The sequence below is a fragment of the Mytilus edulis genome, chromosome 3 (assembly GCF_963676685.1).
Source record: "Mytilus edulis chromosome 3, xbMytEdul2.2, whole genome shotgun sequence".
Classification (NCBI taxonomy): domain Eukaryota; kingdom Metazoa; phylum Mollusca; class Bivalvia; order Mytilida; family Mytilidae; genus Mytilus; species Mytilus edulis.
In genome coordinates, this window is record NC_092346.1 from 36,502,841 (window position 1) to 36,524,553 (window position 21,713).

The window sequence follows — 21,713 nt, forward strand, 5'->3', positions numbered from 1 at the left end:
GCGTTTTTGGCTTGTAAATCTGCACTTTCGTTGCCCATTACTCCGACATGACTTGGTACCCATTCAAATATAATTTGTGATCCACCCTTTTTAAGTGAAGTCAAAATTAAATGAATATCGTATAAAATTTGATTCTTTACTTTAAAAATAGGAGCTCTGATGGCTTGAAAAGCTGACAAAGAATCTACAAAAATTACAGTTTTAATAGGTTTAAAATCTTCCAGCCATAAAAGACTTACAAATATTGCCATTAATTCTGACATAAATATAGAAATATAGTTTGGTAGTTTAAAACCTTTTTTATTTTAAGTTCTGGAACAACATATGCACAACTTGTATTACCATGTGGGTCTTTAGATCCATCTATAAATATTTGCAAATGTTTTGAATATTCTGAGTCGTTTGATATTTCGTCCTCACTTTTAATTAAATGTGGCAGATCCTTTTTACTTATTTTATCCTGAACTTGTGTTTTAACTAATGATTTTTCGATATGCCATGGTGGACATGGACATTCTGAATATCTATAAATACATTCAGTAGAAAATTTATTTTGAGCTAGAAAATCTCTTGCTGTTATTGAAAAGGGTTTTCGTTTATAACGTTTTTGGAGTAATACTCAAAAATGAAAGTGTCATTTACCGCGGCTTTAGCTTCATATTTAAAAAGGCTTTTGCTATTAGACTTTGTCTTCTTATTTCTAAAGGCGGATCTCCCATTTCAACTTGCAAAGCTTTCAAGGAAGCTGATCTCATTGAACCAGTACATATACGTAATGCTTGATTTTGAATTTTATCTAGACATTTTTTAGTACTAAAAGAAGCTGAATTATAAATTTCACATCCATAATCAAGTTTTGATCTAATCAAGGAAATATAAATAGTTCTAAGGATATTGCTGGTTGCGCCCCATCTTGTTCCTGTAAGTACTCTCATACAGTTAATAACTTTTAGACACTTTGTTTGTAAACTTTGGATATGTTTATGCCAAGTTAAATTTCTGTCAAAAATTAATCCTATAAAACTATTTCTAATGTGATTACCAAGTTTTAAAGATATATTTATATTGTTTCTTCTTGTAAATATCTTAGCAACAGTTTTACTTGGAGAAATTTTCAAGCCCCATGTAGAGCACCATTTACAAATTTTATCCAAGTCTAGTTGGATTTTTTCTGTAAGAACTTAATACATGAACCTGATTTCCATATAGCACCGTCATCTGCAAATTGTGAAATCTCACAGTCTTGTAAACATGTTGATAAATCATTAACCATAATATTAAATAAAGTGGGACTTATACAACTCCCTTGTGGGGTACCATTTTCAACAAAATAAGTTTCTGAAAAAGTATTATTTATTTTAACTTGTAGTGTTCTTGATGTCAAATAATTATTGACATAAGCTAGTAAATTTCCTTTAATACCAAAATTAACCATTTTCTTTAATAATCCGTGTTTCCATAGCATATCAAAAGCCTTTTGAAAATCTATGAAAACGCCAACAGTAATATATTTCTTAGCAAAAGTTTTATGTATTTCATTATCAAGTCTACTACATTGCTGTAAAGTATTTTTATTTTTTTCGAAATCCACTTTGGTTTGGATTATATAAATTATTTTTTTCTAAAAACCATCTTAATCGGTTATTTATACCATCTTTTCCATAATTTTATTAAAATTAGAGGTCAAAGCTATAGGCCTATAAGACAAAGGATCACTTGAATCTTTTTCTTGTTTTAAACATGGGATGACTACAGAATGTTTCCAGTCTTTCGGAATCTCCTGTAAAAACCATATTTTATTTAAAAACAGCAAAGACATGTTTAAAGGTTTGTCGCTGAGATGTCTGAACATGCCATAACTTGTTTTATCTTTACCAGGTGAACCATCGTTTGTATCTGAAATGGCATCTTTAAATTCCTGTAAAGTGAATTTTTCGTTAAAACAATCTTGATTTTCTTTATATTATTTAAGAAACGTGTTGAATTCCTGCTCTTCAACAGTAGATTTATGTTTTTTAAATTCATTATCATAGTTGTTAGAACTGCTACCTTCTACAATTTTTTTAGCAAAATAGTTTGCTTTATCAATAGTATTAGTTAAAAAGTGACCACATGCTATAAGAGCTGGTATCTCTTTTTTGCTGCTTATTTTACCAAGCATTTTTTAAATATTATACCATAAATCTGAAATATTGGAATTGTCATTCAATGTGTTACAATAACTTTTCCAATATATATCTTGTGTATCATGTAAAACTTTTTGACTAATTTTGTTTTTTTCCTTATAAATAATAAAGTCATGCCCCTTTCCTGTATGTCTAGCTTTGTTTCTAGCCTTATTTCTTTCCTTTATTGCTTTGGTGCATTGGTCAGACCACCATGGCACACAAGGTTTCGTTTTAATTTCTAAATTTTTTAATAGGAATAAACTGAGTTGCAATATCAATAAGCTCAGTAGTTAACATAGTATTAGAATTTTCACTATTATCAGAAATATAATTATCTGAAATTCTCTCATCACAAGCTTTGGAAAAATTCTTCCAATCAGCTTTCTTAAAATTCCATTTAAAGTTATTATTTTCTTCACTATTGTTAACTTTGATATCTATTTTAAGTGATATAGAAAAGTGATGACTATTAAAAGTAGTATTTTGGTCAACTGACCACTGAATCCTGTGAGCTAAATTCAAACTACAAAAGGCTAAATCAGTACATGAAGTTTTAAGGTTAGTAGGATTCAGGCGCGTGCCTGATCCTTCATTTAATAAACAAATATTATTATATAAAATTGAATTTGCTAATTCTCTACCTTTCGTGTCTATTCTTTCACTACCCCATAAATTGTGGTGAGCATTTAAATCTCCACATAAAATAAATTCGGTATCAAATTGGTTTATTAAAGTATCATAGTCTGTCTGAACTGTATCAGATTGTGGGTCGTATATATTGACAATGAAAATGTTTCTTATTATAAATAATGTTAATAGCTGAAATCTCTAATTTACTGGTTAACGATACCTTAGTAAAGTTAATACCATTTTTACAATAAATAGCCGCCCCCCCCCCTCTTTTTGTGTCTCTCGTGGAGAAGGCAGCCAACATATATCCTTGTATATCTATAAAATCTGACTCATTTGAACAAAAAGTTTCTTGTAAACAAATAATGTCAGAAACAGCTGCACGAACCAACGTTTGAACATGGCATACGTAGACACCCACTTTCATATTTGGGAGTTGGATAGATTTGATTATTCATGGCCGACAAAAGATGACAAAACTCTTTTCAAGAATTTTCAAATAGAAGAACTAGAAGAAGCGGTAAAAGCTACCCCTGTAAAATATGCTGTATTTGTACAATGTTTGAACAACAAACCAGAGGAAGCAAAATGGGTAATGGAACTTGCAAAGAACCATAGTATCATAAAGGTTGTTGTAGCAGGCCTTGATCTTACCGGTTCTGATCTACCAAAGGTATTGGATGACATGCAGCAAAATCAGCTGTTCAAAGGATGTCGACACATTCTAGATTTCGAGGATGAGAAGTGGATAACTCGCGAAGATGTTTTTCAGGGATTAAAAGTTCTCGAGGACAGAGGACTGACATTTGACCTACTACTGAGGCCACATTTGCTAAAGTATATTCCGGACCTTATAAGACGTTTGCCAAAATTAAAATTTGTTGTTGATCATATCGCTAAACCCTACGCCAAAGATGGAAAAATGTCGCCTTGGAAAGAGGAAATAGCATCCATTGCAGAGTTTCCTAATGTATGGTGTAAAATATCTGGACTAGTAAATGAAGGAGATCTAATTAATTGGAAGAAAGAAGATTTTCAACCATATGTTGACCACGTAATCCGATGTTTTGGTATAGACCGTTGTATGTATGGTTCGGATTGGCCAGTGTGTTCACAAGCTGGTTGTAAATATGTGGATGTATACAGCTTATTAAATGATTTATTGCCATCCCTTTCTGATGAAGATAAAGAAAAAATGTTCAAAGAAAATGGCCGGAAGTTTTATTCATTACAGTTATAAAACACAATTATTTTATGTAGAATGATGAATCGTATATAAATAAACAACTATGCCGTGAATGTGTTATAAAAAAAAAAAAAATAAAAAAAATAATGTCAGACCTATGTTTAACAGACCCTAAGTGCCATAAAAAATCTGGTGCATGGGCTTTAAGACCCTGGCAATTCCAGTGCAGTACTGTAAAATGTGCTGCCATGATTAATATTAGGTTTAAATACAAATATAATATATACATTATTAAAAGAGATATTCTGTACAATTTACTCTGTAAAACAAATACTTGCTTATATAAGTTCAGTAAATCTTTTTGTAAAATTTGTGGTTGTATTTCAAACCCAAAAACTTTTTTAACTAAATCTTTAATATAAATAAATTGGGCATTTTCTTCCTTAATAGCAGGTAGTTTCTTAAGTAATAAGGCTATAAATACTAATATATCTTCTATCTCTTTGTGTTCTTTGGGAAGGGGAGATTTGTTTTAGGACGGTGAACTATATCTTGTTTTTTAATTTCATGCTTTACTTCTGTCCGTGCTTCCTTATAACTGCACTTCTCTTTAGCGACCTTTGTTATGATTTTGATATTTTCAATTCTCTTGGGACAGTCTTTATTTGAGGCGGGGTGTTCCCCATTACAATTAATACATTTGGGGGTTTATCACAATTTGGTGTTGTATGTGAACCACCACAACGGACACATATTTCTGTACTAGAACATTCGTTCTGCATGTGACCGTAGCCTTGGCATTTAAAACATTGTATAGGTTTTTTAACAAAAATTTTGACCTTATATGATCTAAAGCCCAGATTGACTCTTTCCGGTAGTTCCGGAGTATTAAAATATAATATTAAAGTGGCAGAACGTACCTTCTAATTCTTCACTTTATCGTAGAAGAACATTTCTTCTACCTTGATAACATTATATGCCTCTAGGGCTTCTTAAACCTGATCAATACTTATATCTGATGGGGTTCTATAAATACAACCCACAGAAGTGGACATAATTTTGGGAATATTAACTCTGATTTCCCACTCACCTAATTTGTTGAGCTTTTTTAACTCATTAAATTTATTTACATCAAAACACTCTACAAATAAATTGCCTGTTTTAGTTTTATTTAAAGTGTTAATTATACCAACTGTTTTGTTAAACAGTTTTTGTATTAAAATAGGGTTTTTAAGACCCAGTTTTGTTTCTGTATCAACACATGTAACAACAGCGAAAAACTTCTTCGCTTTGCTAACAGTTTTTTTTCACTTCTAGTCTCCTTCTAGTAGCAGCTTTCTTAATAGTGCTTTGTACACTGTCACTATAAGTTTTTAAACCAGGAGAGATATAAATTTTCCTTTTCTTATGACGCTGGGTTTGCCAATTATGGGCTGCTTCGTATTCAGACGTACTGACTTCACTGTCAGTACCTGACCTAATACTAATAGAATAAAAATTCTTATGTGGGGTATCAACATGAGTATCTTGTAAATTATGCATGTACTCTTCAATGGGATCTACCTCAAATCCACTCCCTGTAAAAAAGTGGACTGTCATCCATTGCAAAAGCAATGGTGACTTTCAAAATATCTACTTAATAAATTAAACTAAATTAAATGTACTCCTGTAAAATTAGAATCCTAAGTAAATGTAAATAAAAAAAGTACGAATATCAAATACAGTATAAACAATATAAACAAAAATTGTGCTCAAACATAGACAAAGTGCGACGTGTGTGACACCATTGGACTCACTACCAATTGCAAACGTTCCGATCAATGAAATTCATTTTACTATGTAACGCGACTTCAACGAAAGCACCTAGATGACATATTGTGTATTGAATTGAAACATGAACGCGGACCTCGATGAGAACACCTGGATTGAAAGTTTGCAATTGTTCCGGAACGACCAATGTAATTCATTTTGATATGTAACACGAACTTCAACGAAAGCAACTAGATGAAATATTTTATTTCTACGACAATTTAGAAATTACCGCTAAAATGCAGTAAATAAAAATTATATCAGAGCAACAATGCATAGTTGTTTCTTTTCCCTTCTTGTTTTTTTTTAATAATGTTGATGTTGATTTCAATTTGGTAGGTAGACTTATATTATATGCCCTAAACGTAAATATACGGGTTTTTTTTAAAATGCATTAGACGTAAGTAAGACGTAAATATCTGTAAATATTTGCAAATGTTATGAATATTCTGAGTCGTTTAATATTTCGGCCTCACTTTTAATTAAATGTGGCAGATCCTCTTTACTTATTTTATCCTGAAGTTGTGTTTTAACTTATGATTTTTCGATATGCCATGGTGGACATGGACATTCTGAATATCTATAAATACTTTCAGTAGAAATTTATTTTGAGCTAGATAATCTCTTGCTGTTATTGAAAAGGGTTTTCGTTTAACGTTTTTGGAGTAATAATCAAAAATGAAAGTGTCATTTACCGCGGCTTTAGGCCGGGCGTGAGTTATCAAAACTAGTCATATTTAAAAAAGCTTTTGCTATTAGACTTTGTCTTCTTATTTCTAAAGGCGGATCTCCCATTTCAACTTGCAAAGCTTTCAAGGAAGCTGATCTCATTGAACCAGTACATATACGTAATGCTTGATTTTGAATTTTATCTAGACATTTTTTAGTACTAAAAGAAGCTGAATTATAAATTTCACATCCATAATCAAGTTTTGATCTAATCAAGGAAATATAAATAGTTCTAAGGATATTGCTGGTTGCGCCCCATCTTGTTCCTGTAAGTACTCTCATACAGTTAATAACTTTTAGACACTTTGTTTGTAAACTTTGGATATGTTTATGCCAAGTTAAATTTCTGTCAAAAATTAATCCTATAAAACTATTTCTAATGTGATTACCAAGTTTTAAAGATATATTTATATTGTTTCTTCTTGTAAATATCTTAGCAACAGTTTTACTTGGAGAAATTTTCAAGCCCCATGTAGAGCACCATTTACAAATTTTATCCAAGTCTAGTTGGATTTTTTCTGTAAGAACTTAATACATGAACCTGATTTCCATATAGCACCGTCATCTGCAAATTGTGAAATCTCACAGTCTTGTAAACATGTTGATAAATCATTAACCATAATATTAAATAAAGTGGGACTTATACAACTCCCTTGTGGGGTACCATTTTCAACAAAATAAGTTTCTGAAAAAGTATTATTTATTTTAACTTGTAGTGTTCTTGATGTCAAATAATTATTGACATAAGCTAGTAAATTTCCTTTAATACCAAAATTAACCATTTTCTTTAATAATCCGTGTTTCCATAGCATATCAAAAGCCTTTTGAAAATCTATGAAAACGCCAACAGTAATATATTTCTTAGCAAAAGTTTTATGTATTTCATTATCAAGTCTACTACATTGCTGTAAAGTATTTTTATTTTTTTCGAAATCCACTTTGGTTTGGATTATATAAATTTTTTTTTTTCTAAAAACCATCTTAATCGGTTATTTATACCATCTTTTCCATAATTTTATTAAAATTAGAGGTCAAAGCTATAGGCCTATAAGACAAAGGATCACTTGAATCTTTTTCTTGTTTTAAACATGGGATGACTACAGAATGTTTCCAGTCTTTCGGAATCTCCTGTAAAAACCATATTTTATTTAAAAACAGCAAAGACATGTTTAAAGGTTTGTCGCTGAGATGTCTGAACATGCCATAACTTGTTTTATCTTTACCAGGTGAACCATCGTTTGTATCTGAAATGGCATCTTTAAATTCCTGTAAAGTGAATTTTTCGTTAAAACAATCTTGATTTTCTTTATATTATTTAAGAAACGTGTTGAATTCCTGCTCTTCAACAGTAGATTTATGTTTTTTAAATTCATTATCATAGTTGTTAGAACTGCTACCTTCTACAATTTTTTTAGCAAAATAGTTTGCTTTATCAATAGTATTAGTTAAAAAGTGACCACATGCTATAAGAGCTGGTATCTCTTTTTTGCTGCTTATTTTACCAAGCATTTTTTAAATATTATACCATAAATCTGAAATATTGGAATTGTCATTCAATGTGTTACAATAACTTTTCCAATATATATCTTGTGTATCATGTAAAACTTTTTGACTAATTTTGTTTTTTTCCTTATAAATAATAAAGTCATGCCCCTTTCCTGTATGTCTAGCTTTGTTTCTAGCCTTATTTCTTTCCTTTATTGCTTTGGTGCATTGGTCAGACCACCATGGCACACAAGGTTTCGTTTTAATTTCTAAATTTTTTAATAGGAATAAACTGAGTTGCAATATCAATAAGCTCAGTAGTTAACATAGTATTAGAATTTTCACTATTATCAGAAATATAATTATCTGAAATTCTCTCATCACAAGCTTTGGAAAAATTCTTCCAATCAGCTTTCTTAAAATTCCATTTAAAGTTATTATTTTCTTCACTATTGTTAACTTTGATATCTATTTTAAGTGATATAGAAAAGTGATGACTATTAAAAGTAGTATTTTGGTCAACTGACCACTGAATCCTGTGAGCTAAATTCAAACTACAAAAGGCTAAATCAGTACATGAAGTTTTAAGGTTAGTAGGATTCAGGCGCGTGCCTGATCCTTCATTTAATAAACAAATATTATTATATAAAATTGAATTTGCTAATTCTCTACCTTTCGTGTCTATTCTTTCACTACCCCATAAATTGTGGTGAGCATTTAAATCTCCACATAAAATAAATTCGGTATCAAATTGGTTTATTAAAGTATCATAGTCTGTCTGAACTGTATCAGATTGTGGGTCGTATATATTGACAATGAAAATGTTTCTTATTATAAATAATGTTAATAGCTGAAATCTCTAATTTACTGGTTAACGATACCTTAGTAAAGTTAATACCATTTTTACAATAAATAGCCGCCCCCCCTCTTTTTGTGTCTCTCGTGGAGAAGGCAGCCAACATATATCCTTGTATATCTATAAAATCTGACTCATTTGAACAAAAAGTTTCTTGTAAACAAATAATGTCAGAAACAGCTGCACGAACCAACGTTTGAACATGGCATACGTAGACACCCACTTTCATATTTGGGAGTTGGATAGATTTGATTATTCATGGCCGACAAAAGATGACAAAACTCTTTTCAAGAATTTTCAAATAGAAGAACTAGAAGAAGCGGTAAAAGCTACCCCTGTAAAATATGCTGTATTTGTACAATGTTTGAACAACAAACCAGAGGAAGCAAAATGGGTAATGGAACTTGCAAAGAACCATAGTATCATAAAGGGTGTTGTAGCAGGCCTTGATCTTACCAGTTCTGATCTACCAAAGGTATTGGATGACATGCAGCAAAATCAGCTGTTCAAAGGATGTCGACACATTCTAGATTTCGAGGATGAGAAGTGGATAACTCGCGAAGATGTTTTTCAGGGATTAAAAGTTCTCGAGGACAGAGGACTGACATTTGACCTACTACTGAGGCCACATTTGCTAAAGTATATTCCGGACCTTATAAGACGTTTGCCAAAATTAAAATTTGTTGTTGATCATATCGCTAAACCCTACGCCAAAGATGGAAAAATGTCGCCTTGGAAAGAGGAAATAGCATCCATTGCAGAGTTTCCTAATGTATGGTGTAAAATATCTGGACTAGTAAATGAAGGAGATCTAATTAATTGGAAGAAAGAAGATTTTCAACCATATGTTGACCACGTAATCCGATGTTTTGGTATAGACCGTTGTATGTATGGTTCGGATTGGCCAGTGTGTTCACAAGCTGGTTGTAAATATGTGGATGTATACAGCTTATTAAATGATTTATTGCCATCCCTTTCTGATGAAGATAAAGAAAAAATGTTCAAAGAAAATGGCCGGAAGTTTTATTCATTACAGTTATAAAACACAATTATTTTATGTAGAATGATGAATCGTATATAAATAAACAACTATGCCGTGAATGTGTTATCAAAAAAAAAAAATAAAAAAAATAATGTCAGACCTATGTTTAACAGACCCTAAGTGCCATAAAAAATCTGGTGCATGGGCTTTAAGACCCTGGCAATTCCAGTGCAGTACTGTAAAATGTGCTGCCATGATTAATATTAGGTTTAAATACAAATATAATATATACATTATTAAAAGAGATATTCTGTACAATTTACTCTGTAAAACAAATATTTGCTTATATAAGTTCAGTAAATCTTTTTGTAAAATTTGTGGTTGTATTTCAAACCCAAAAACTTTTTTAACTAAATCTTTAATATAAATAAATTGGGCATTTTCTTCCTTAATAGCAGGTAGTTTCTTAAGTAATAAGGCTATAAATACTAATATATCTTCTATCTCTTTGTGTTCTTTGGGAAGGGGAGATTTGTTTTAGGACGGTGAACTATATCTTGTTTTTTAATTTCATGCTTTACTTCTGTCCGTGCTTCCTTATAACTGCACTTCTCTTTAGCGACCTTTGTTATGATTTTGATATTTTCAATTCTCTTGGGACAGTCTTTATTTGAGGCGGGGTGTTCCCCATTACAATTAATACATTTGGGGGTTTATCACAATTTGGTGTTGTATGTGAACCACCACAACGGACACATATTTCTGTACTAGAACATTCGTTCTGCATGTGACCGTAGCCTTGGCATTTAAAACATTGTATAGGTTTTTTAACAAAAATTTTGACCTTATATGATCTAAAGCCCAGATTGACTCTTTCCGGTAGTTCCGGAGTATTAAAATATAATATTAAAGTGGCAGAACGTACCTTCTGATTCTTCACTTTATCGTAGAAGAACATTTCTTCTACCTTGATAACATTATATGCCTGTAGGGCTTCTTAAACCTGATCAATACTTATATCTGATGGGGTTCTATAAATACAACCCACAGAAGTGGACATAATTTTGGGAATATTAACTCTGATTTCCCACTCACCTAATTTGTTGAGCTTTTTTAACTCATTAAATTTATTTACATCAAAACACTCTACAAATAAATTGCCTGTTTTAGTTTTATTTAAAGTGTTAATTATACCAACTGTTTTGTTAAACAGTTTTTGTATTAAAATAGGGTTTTTAAGACCCAGTTTTGTTTCTGTATCAACACATGTAACAACAGCGAAAAACTTCTTCGCTTTGCTAACAGTTTTTTTTCACTTCTAGTCTCCTTCTAGTAGCAGCTTTCTTAATAGTGCTTTGTACACTGTCACTATAAGTTTTTAAACCAGGAGAGATATAAATTTTCCTTTTCTTATGACGCTGGGTTTGCCAATTATGGGCTGCTTCGTATTCAGACGTACTGACTTCACTGTCAGTACCTGACCTAATACTAATAGAATAAAAATTCTTATGTGGGGTATCAACATGAGTATCTTGTAAATTATGCATGTACTCTTCAATGGGATCTACCTCAAATCCACTCCCTGTAAAATGTTGACTGTCATCCATTGCAAAAGCAATGGTGACTTTCAAAATATCTACTTAATAAATTAAACTAAATTAAATGTACTCCTGTAAAATTAGAATCCTAAGTAAATGTAAATAAAAAAAGTACGAATATCAAATACAGTATAAACAATATAAACAAAAATTGTGCTCAAACATAGACAAAGTGCGACGTGTGTGACACCATTGGACTCACTACCAATTGCAAACGTTCCGATCAATGAAATTCATTTTACTATGTAACGCGACTTCAACGAAAGCACCTAGATGACATATTGTGTATTGAATTGAAACATGAACGCGGACCTCGATGAGAACACCTGGATTGAAAGTTTGCAATTGTTCCGGAACGACCAATGTAATTCATTTTGATATGTAACACGAACTTCAACGAAAGCAACTAGATGAAATATTTTATTTCTACGACAATATTTTTTATTTAGAAATTACCGCTAAAATGCAGTAAATAAAAATTATATCAGAGCAACAATGCATAGTTGTTTCTTTTCCCTTCTTGTTTTTTTTTAATAATGTTGATGTTGATTTCAATTTGGTAGGTAGACTTATATTATATGCCCTAAACGTAAATATACGGGTTTTTTTAAAATGCATTAGACGTAAGATAATGTCGACTTAGAGCAAGTCAAGGTCGTTAAACTTAAATCAACCTACCCATCGTTATCGCAGACTACAATGTATCTCATATAAACAGAATACATGTTCATTTATAGCAAGACTTTTTGTACGTCACGGTGCATGACAGCACAATAATCCCTTTACAGAATCGGAACCACAATTCACAATTTTCGTATTTTGCTGCTTTTCCACAATTAACGCCCGTTTCGCGTCAGTGACCGGTATTACAATTTGACACAGTTTTAAAAGTTTATTGAGTTGTTACTTCATTTACAATTTTGAACAGGACTTAACTGTTTATTAAATTCAACAAATGTCAGCACTATCTTCATCTTACAAGCTAATCCATATATCAATATACAGCTAGGGAATATTTGTTGTTGACCGAAAATATAAGAAACATCGATTTAAACTATGTTAAAAATAAATAATTTTTGTAAGTTATCTTTAATTTCTATATTTAATTTACGAGTACACTATAGTAAGACAGAAAAAGAGAAACGGAAATATACAGGAATACATAAAGTTTCGTAAGTCATGTCGATGGACCATACTTACATGTCACGAGTTTTCATAGCACTCAGCAAGTTTTAAAACGAATATGTGAGATAAAAATCAACTGCATTTGGGCAAATTAAAAATATGTTAAACATCTAACTATTTTATTTTTATCAGATTCACAAGTTTTGCATTTTTTAAACCGTGCATCAATATTTTAATGTTTTCCTTTAAATTCCTTATATGTTACGTTTATTGATCATTCATTTGTTTAAATTGTGCAGTATGTGACTTTAATAAGAATAAGAACACGCATTTATATAATAAGTCGATAAAGTTTGAAACAAATAAACGAAAGATACATCGATGTTGTGATTGAGTGATTTACCTGTTAAAAGCTCGGGTCTCAACACGGTTTAAAACGATTTAATACCATTTTGGAATAGTTTAACGGGGGCGTGGCCTATTTGTTTGACGTAACTTACCACCAACTTGAATTAAATTGAACGACTGCAAGCGAATCTATTTGACTGGCATTAAAAGATTTGATATGCATTGAAATAAATTTAAAATGATTTTTAATTTTTGTCAATCTTTATCAAATGACGATTAATCTCATTTAAACAGCGTTAATGCGTTTTTGTCCGATCAAGTTAAATTCGGGTTACTAGTGCTAAGTGTAATTCAGTCACACCAATGAATCGGTAATCGTTTACCTATCCTATTGAAATTTCAACACTAAATCCTGGTTTTAAACATAGAATAATAGTAATGTTAATTTACAGCATATTCTTAACTTATAATTAACCGATTTTATTTCAAGAGATTAATATTTAATGAAGTTATATAAATAATATGGTATACACTCATTATACGATGAACAAGACAAAAACATTTTCCGCTCTACTTTTATATTGTTTTAATTACAGAGACAAACAGAACCAGTCTACGTAAAAGGACGTTTGGTTAGAGGTGGTCCTCAGATGATTCAGTTGAGTTTAGATGGAAAAAGAGTGTACGTAACATCATCTCTATACAGTTCCTGGGATCAACAGTTTTATCCCGAATTGATTACGTAAGAAATAACTATTATCTACATTTGAACTTGTATATTTCTGTTTTCATGGTTGCTTTTATGTTTTAGTTAGAAGAAAGTCAAAGAGAATATGAGATAACATGTAAACTAATTGCGTTTAATTACTACACTTTTATTACTAAACAGTAACTAAATTAAAATCGTGGTGCATCTCTGATTTATTGATTGTTTTAATTGATTGTAAGTTTACCGCTTTTGCAATTCTCTAACAATAAAGACAAATTAAAACTATACTTAGGTACAAAATCTAAATTAAAGTTAAAGGAAAAAAAAATAGTTTATACAATTGGACAATGTGATAAATACTTTATATATAAACAGTAGAAAACATTCCTACATAACGTCCTAATTGCAACACTGAACAGCAATGTATCACATGGCAATCACACCATTTATACAAAGATAAATACTGCCAAAATGATAAAATCTCTGTAATTTAAGGGTATCTCAAAACATATTGTTCACCTCTTTTTTTGTTATTAGAAATGTTTTCGTATCTTCAAAAACTCTGCTTAAATATCAAATCAAAATAATATTCTAATATGATTAACCTAGATGTTATATAGTTTCATGTTATATTACATAAAGAGAAGATTGCTGTGTTCTAAATGATTATCTACTTAAGAAATTTAATGTCTTCTATAAATAACAGTTGCTCATGTAATTACTCATATCGAACAAATGGTAAAAGTTCCATTTAAATTATCTTACAAACAAAAATGTTTAAACCAAAATGTCGGTATGATATAGACAACGACAAACGATGACAACCAATCATACCAACAATGAAACTTTCGGGGAAATTTTTACAGAGGATTTATGTCCACAAAGTGTCAGTGTGCCTCAAGAATTGTCAAATTAAAATCACAGTAGAGTATAGTCAACTTCACACGATGACAAACAATCCTTCAAAGTTATAAAGTGTATCGCAACATCTGAAAGGTATTGCTGTAACTAGGTGCCAATTATTAACAATATTAAAAATAATAAAAGTCCAAAAACTCCAGTTCAAACTGTTAAATCAAACTGAAGGAATATCATGGTCAACTACGCATTATAACAAACAATTTAACTACGAAAGTATTCTATCAGACGATCGCAGAGGAGTGGCGTTTACAAGTTGTAATTACGTCATCTAATCCAGAAATGGTCGAAATGATGAAAAAATTCTTAAATCAAAATAACGGGCTTCACATTATTATAACAAGCGATCCTACTAAATATGACAGCAATCTCAGAGGGGTTGCAATTACTGGTTCATTCTGGCTATTCCTACATTTTGAATTTTATAGGTAAAATAGTTCAATTTTATGTAGGAGTTCCCAGAATTTTTGTGTAAACAATGGGATTATGTAGGATTATGTTGTAACAACAATAATGAATCAAAGTAAATCCAGGTAATTCTTGTAGAAAATTAAAAAAAAAGAATAATTTATATCACAATCTGTTATTTCATTTAATAATTACATAGCACAGTTTATGTAAATAATATTCAAAAGCACAATATGAATTTATAGCTATAATGGCATGCACAAGTGATTCCAATTATTTACAGTAATATATCAGGTAAATAATATAATTCGAAATATCAATGTTAAATCAAAGCATTAAAGTTTGTTACACTAAACAAAGCACCAAAAGTATACTGAATTGACATTATTCATAGTAATACATTGAACATGATTGAACATATAAAAGAATACGGAGTCTTAATCAATGTGCAGAAGATGAGAAGCAGCATCTCAATACTCGACTGGAGTAAGTTCATCATTCTGTAACCTTATTTTCAGTGTTTGGAGTCTGTCATCTATTTTCCTGTACTTCCTCTTTCTTGGGATATGTTTCCCGCCAGCTCTGTACTGGCTTCTTCTTGTCTCCACAAACTAATCATACTGAAGATGTTTGGGTGAGCTGCCTTTACTAACTTCTTTAGCTTACTATGCCAACCTTCTAAATGGTTTGTTGTTCTAAGACATTCTGTTGCATAGTGATTCCACAGACTTTGGTTGTTCTCTACTCAGTAGCTGGTAACATAGTCAGTAAAGGTAGGTGTTGGTTTAATAGTATCTGAATCGTCGCTGTCTTCAAGTGCATTAAACCAAACATCTTCAATTGTATTGGGTGGTAAAAGTGACAATACTGCAGCTCTACGTACAAGTTGGTGAATGTCTCCCTTTTCATTGTATTCCGTTTGCAGACCATGCTTCTGAGCATTTCTCCAGATACACCGAGTGTAGGGGAAAAAGCACCCTTTGATGTTGATATCTGGGAAGACTGAAGTTGCTGCATTTCTGATGGCTATTTCATAGTCGAGGGTCATCTTGTCTGGTTGAAGTAGGATGTTGAATTGATTACATAGATCTTTAATAATAGTAAGTAGCCTAGTGTACATCTGCTGATATTTACCGGGTAGAAAACTGTAAACTAGTGGAAACATAGTACCATCAACTTTGGCGTGGAAAGTGTACAGCTGGTAGAACAGTGTTGGACAAACATAGAATGTTCCATCACAGTAGATGGTGTCTGCTGCTGCTAGATGATATAGGTTATCTTGGGTACTGAATACAAGCATTCGCCCATTGGTGTTATCATCTGCAAGTAGGAAGGGATGGCCAGTAGTAGTTTGACCTCATTCACCATCTACTATGATATCTTCTACTGTTGTTGGTAGTGCTGGTATTAACTTGTGTCTTTCATTGTAAAGCTGGTCTTTGCATGAGTAGAAGGTTGGTATGTGTTCTACCAGTTGGTGTGTGTCATCATTCCATTCTCGGTCTCGTAGTTTTTACAATTCTTCTTCATAAATAGTTGGTATTGCAGCGAGTTCATCTTTACAACGAGACTTCATACATTGTAATACATCGTCTACTCTGAGTTGCATTCTGTCTGAGGGATGATGTGATTAGCATCCATTTTGGTTGGTATGTTGTTGTGTGTGTTGATAGTAGCAGGGCAGTTACGGGTAGAGCATTTCCAATAACATCTGTCTCCACATCTTGACTTTATCTGGAACTTGTAGTTATTGTGTATCAAGTTCTGGCTGCCTAATCTATTTGTTGTAAACTTGATATCTAACTGTTTTTTTGGGGGGTTTATAGGGCAAGAAAAGGGTTGGGCTTATCTCGCCCCGTTAACACAAAGATATAACAGTTAAGCGTATTTAACATGTTTGGGCTCATATAGCCTTTATTTTATCTACTTTTCTCAATTTGAAATTGTTCTTCTTAGCCACTTCGATGTTCAATTTACGTTCTTCTGAGTACAAGAAATTCATCTTGTCTCGTACGTTTAACCAGTGGTCATGACTTCTTTTGATGGCGCTATAGAAAGTCGGTTCTTTTTCTTTTTCGATCAGTTTATAGGGGTACAGTTTATCTGAATAAACAAGGATAAAACTGTTTTCCTTTTCAACCTCGAATAGAAAGGTCTTTTGTGGAGGTCGAAATTTACATTTCCTAACCTGTATCTTGTAGTTCGTTCAGTTTTTTCCATTCCTGCATAACTTGCTGAAAGTTGACCCTCGGCACCTGTTGTGCAGGCGGTATCCTCATGTGGTTTACAGGATAGTGTTCTGTCATCATTGAGTACTGTGATTAACGGTTCTTCCTGTGTAATCATTTCCTCTGTATGTTGAGCGGTATTTTCTCCGTTCCATCTTATTACTAGCTTGTAATCTCCATTCCTTGCTGAGAGATCCCAGTTGGCGGTTTGATGTTCAAGTAAGTGTACAATGGTGAAGATATCTCCAGTCAACAACGAAGGTAAGCATGACTCATTGCTTGAGGTCATAATGATTCGCCTGATATGTTTAACTAAATGTGGTGATTAGTCAAATAAAGTTGATATCTAACTGTGCATTAGCCATGAACTGAGAATGATTATTACTACTACTAAATAAAGTTTAATGGCGACTACCCTTGCGGATATTGCGCCAGATTACCGTATATAAAATCATTTCAAATAAATGTTTTAAATTTATCATTATTTAGGTGTTAGCCTATATTATATATATTCATATTATAGAAATTTTGTGAGTTTTTTTGTTGTTTTTTTTCCTTAAATTTAATTAATCTTGTTATTTGAATCTGAGCTATAGTGTGTATTTTAATTATCTTGATTATCTATTGGTTAATTTATATTACTAAGAAAAATATATGTGAGCTTATTATTTCGTTATTTGTAACTTAGCCTTCTTTGTTTATAAATATTAAATGATTTGGTAGGTAGGTGTGTTTGTTTTTTTAAACATGAAAACTGTAAGTATCATATACTTTTGGATAGACATATCTAACTTTTACAAATATGCAAATCGTAGAAGGGGTCTGACATATTCCCGTACATTGTATACACATTAATACAATTATACCGCGGCTCGTACGTCCTTGGTAAAGTGTGATTCTCTGTATATTGAATTTGACTTAAAGATAGCACCCTCACTTATAAAAGTTTCTTAAACTTACGTTCTCTGAGAAGAAAAAATATATATATATATTACGGTGTATGTATAATTTGAATCTATAATGTATTGTTGTAACATATTTGTGTGTAATAAATTGTAAGTGTTTATGTTTGCAGTTATGTATAGTATAGATGTATACCAGAGAGTGCTATCTTGGTAGTACTTGATTTAGTGTACTACTTTAACAATAAAAACTTTCGTAGAAGTTTTAGTGTATATTGTCAAATTCGACGGGGTTATGTTTCTTATATTTAGAAATCATCAACTGATAAATGATACCCTCCAGCTCTGTTACAACTATTAAAAAGCCGATATTTAGAAATGAAAAAACTAAGAAAAAAAGGTAAATAATATATATCTACCGAATTATTTGTTTTTGGTGTCGCTCGTTTAGACTGGAGTTGTTTCCCTTGCACTGTTAGAAATAAATTGTTGGTAAATACTTGCAGCCGTACCAAGTGGTAACTATGTGCTGCAAACATACACGGCGAGGAGGCTGCAAACAAACATTTTCCAGTCCAAACGGACGATTTAGCAGCCGTGACTAAAATGATAGACAATAATACTAATTCAAGGTTAGTATTTACACGGTGCATTGTTTTTGGTCGTTGTAAAATGTGCTGGTTGGTTCTAAAATCATCATATCACAAGGACCGGGGTTCTGGCAAGCCAGTGCCCTTAAAGAAAAATATCCCACAATAAGATAACTCATCTCGTCAGTCGACCCCATGTATAACCCTATCAATATTTTAGCTACGTATACGTGTCAATAGTTTATCCATTGACAGCAGCTGAATCACATTCCTCATAGTGTTAGTTAGGTACATATATATATGCAGTTAATTCTATTTGTGAGGTTTGTGTCCCCAATTTGATTTGGGATGGACCGACGAGAGAGTGATTGTGATTGATGATTTCAGGGAGATATGGCAGACTCCTGTGGCATGATATTTTACATATGATCACATGTATTTATAAGCAAACTTAAAAATCTATTCAATGCTAATAAATTTAATTAATTGCATTTTCATTTCCTTACTTAGATTTTCTCTTATCAAGAGTTCATTTAATCAGTTGTTACAGATGTAATAGTATTTTGAATATTTGATATGTGTTGTCATACTTGTTCAAATCCATGAATCGTTGTCCAGTGACTACTATTACAATATTTTGTTTAAAAGTAATTTTACTAATGAATTGCAAGCCCTAAAGTTTTATATTTCTCTTTACCTATACTGATAATATCTGACCAAAAGTATCCTATTAAAACAATTATAAGCATGTTTTTACAAAATTTACACTAAACATCATTGCTAGAAACTAGAAATAAATAGCTAGATTTTCAGTATTTTCTGAATAATTTTACTTTTATCGCATACCGGTATTTATTAAATAATCCCATATTGGGATTAGTGTCTGAGAATATCCTGAAAGTAAATTTTTATATGAGAGATCTTTTACCCCTGATGATTCAAACTTTTCCATCATTTTTTGTCTTTGTGGTATGTACTTCCTACAGTTAAACAGGTAGTGTTGCATGTCGTCCACTACTAAACATGTGTCACACAGTTCACTATTACATTTACCCATTGTGCATTTGAATTTATTAGTGAATATATAACTTGATCTAAGTTTAAATAGAGTTCTTTCTCTTTCTCTAGTACTCTTTGGTATGGTAATACAAAAGTTAATATCATTTTGAATAGTGTGTAGTTGTTTACTTTTTGTGTTATTTTCCCAGTATTGTTGCCACATTTTTTTAAGTAAATTTTTACATAAGCATTTGATATCTTCTTTGTAAAGTAGTATACTAGTTATACATGTCTCTATGGATAGAGCCTTTTTAGCTGCTGTGTCTGCCATTTCATTACCGCTTAAACCCACATGACTGGGTATCCATTCTAAAATGATATTTAAACCTAATTTAGACAGTTTACTATATATATATTGAATGTCATAAATTATTTGTGTTTTAACTTTAAATATACTTCCAGTGATGGCTTTAAGTGCTGACAGTGAATCTACAAATATTACAGTATTTTCTGGTTGAAATTCTTCTAACCAATATAAAGATAAAAGTATGGCTGTTAATTCACACATAAATATTGAAACATGGTTTTGTAATTTAAAACCTTTATTAACTTTGAGTTCTGGAACTACAAAAGCACATGCATTTGTGTTGTTTTCTGGATTCTTAGATCCATCTGTATATATTTTTAAAAAATTACTATACTTGTTATCAATGAGGATAATTCCTTCACTTTTAATAAGGTGAGGACTATCCTTTTTTGTAATAATTTTTGTAAGTTCAGTTCGGACCTGTGGTTTTAGAACATGCCAAGGTGGGGTTGGGAACTCTTTACATTTGTATACAGTATTAGTATCTACATTATATTTATTTATAGTATCATGTGCAGTAACACAATATGGTTTTTGATTTTCCTTAATTTTTTCCTTGTTAAAATCATCAATAGCATTTTCTTGTAAACTCTTTTTAGTTGGGTTTGTGTCATTGAGACTAAATATATTAAGAAAAGACTTAGTAATAAGACTTTTTCTTCTTAACTCATATGGGGGGTCACCAATTTCAGTCTGTAGACCACTTATACTAGCAGTTGTATGTGCACCTGCACATATTCTTAAGGCTTGTGCTTGTATGCTATCTAATTTTTTCATAACAGAGTGGGAGGCTGAGTTGTACACTTCACAGCCATAGTCAATCTTTGACCTTATCATTGATATATATAGTGTTCTAAGCGTAAAACAGTTTGCACCCCATTTGGTACCAGTTAATATAATTTCATGCAGTTCAACACCCTGGAACATCTACTTTCTATATATTGTACATGTTTTAACCATGTGAGCTTTGAATCAAAAATCATACCTAAAACTGGACTTCTTTAACAAATGACAATATGGTTTCTCCAAGTTTAAGTTTAATACATGGGGAACTACTCTTACTAAATATCATAGCTACAGTTTTTGTTTGTGATATGAGGAAACCCCATTTGTCACACCAAGTATTAATTGTATCTATATCCTCTTGTATTCTTTTTGTAGATATTTAGTGCTTTTTCCAGATAACCATATGACACTGTCATCAGCAAACTGTGACATAGCACAGTACTGTAAGTTATTGGATATATCATTCACCATGATGTTAAATAGTGTTGGACTTACACAACTACCCTGTGGTGTACCATTCTGAATTATAAATATTTCAGAGTAAGTATTGTGAACTTTAACTTGTATTGTTCTGTCACTAAAACAATCCTTTACCCATCCCAACATATTACCCCTTATACCTAGTGAAGCCATTTTTATTAATAACCCATTTTTCCAAAGCATATCAAATGCCTTTTGGAAGTCTATAAATACACCAACTGTGAAGTGTTTTTTGAGAAATGCTTTATGAATATAATTATCAATTCTAATTATTTGTTCCATAGTATTTCTAATTTTTCCTAAATCCACTTTGATTTGGTGTGTAGAAATAATTTTTTCTACATACCACCGAAGTCTATTATTAACCATTTTTTCCATAATTTTTACAAAATTAGACGTAAGGGCTATAG

General features: G+C 31.6%; 3 protein-coding genes across 5 annotated transcripts in view; 2 read left to right on the forward strand and 1 right to left on the reverse strand.

Moving 5' to 3' along the window:
* The window catches only part of LOC139516381 (uncharacterized), a 341,046-nt gene that overhangs the window by 211,130 nt on the left and 108,203 nt on the right, over positions 1-21,713 (reverse strand). The gene's annotated exons all lie outside the window — the stretch shown is intronic.
* Positions 695-4,917, forward strand: LOC139516384 (L-fucono-1,5-lactonase-like). Its single transcript, XM_071306452.1, has one exon. It carries the CDS (start codon positions 3,199-3,201, stop codon positions 4,036-4,038), a length of 840 nt encoding a protein of 279 aa, XP_071162553.1. The 5' UTR covers positions 695-3,198; the 3' UTR covers positions 4,039-4,917.
* LOC139516383 (L-fucono-1,5-lactonase-like) lies at positions 6,550-17,864 on the forward strand. The gene is made up of 2 exons (XM_071306451.1): positions 6,550-12,168; positions 16,631-17,864. The coding sequence occupies exon 1, from the start codon at positions 9,066-9,068 to the stop codon at positions 9,903-9,905; it is 840 nt and encodes a 279-aa protein (XP_071162552.1). The 5' UTR covers positions 6,550-9,065; the 3' UTR covers positions 9,906-12,168; positions 16,631-17,864.

Bases quoted from the DNA above. Each gene is read 5' to 3' on its own strand.
- LOC139516383 (XM_071306451.1), top strand. From the start codon at position 9,066: ATGGCATACGTAGACACCCACTTTCATATTTGGGAGTTGGATAGATTT.
- LOC139516384 (XM_071306452.1), top strand. From the start codon at position 3,199: ATGGCATACGTAGACACCCACTTTCATATTTGGGAGTTGGATAGATTT.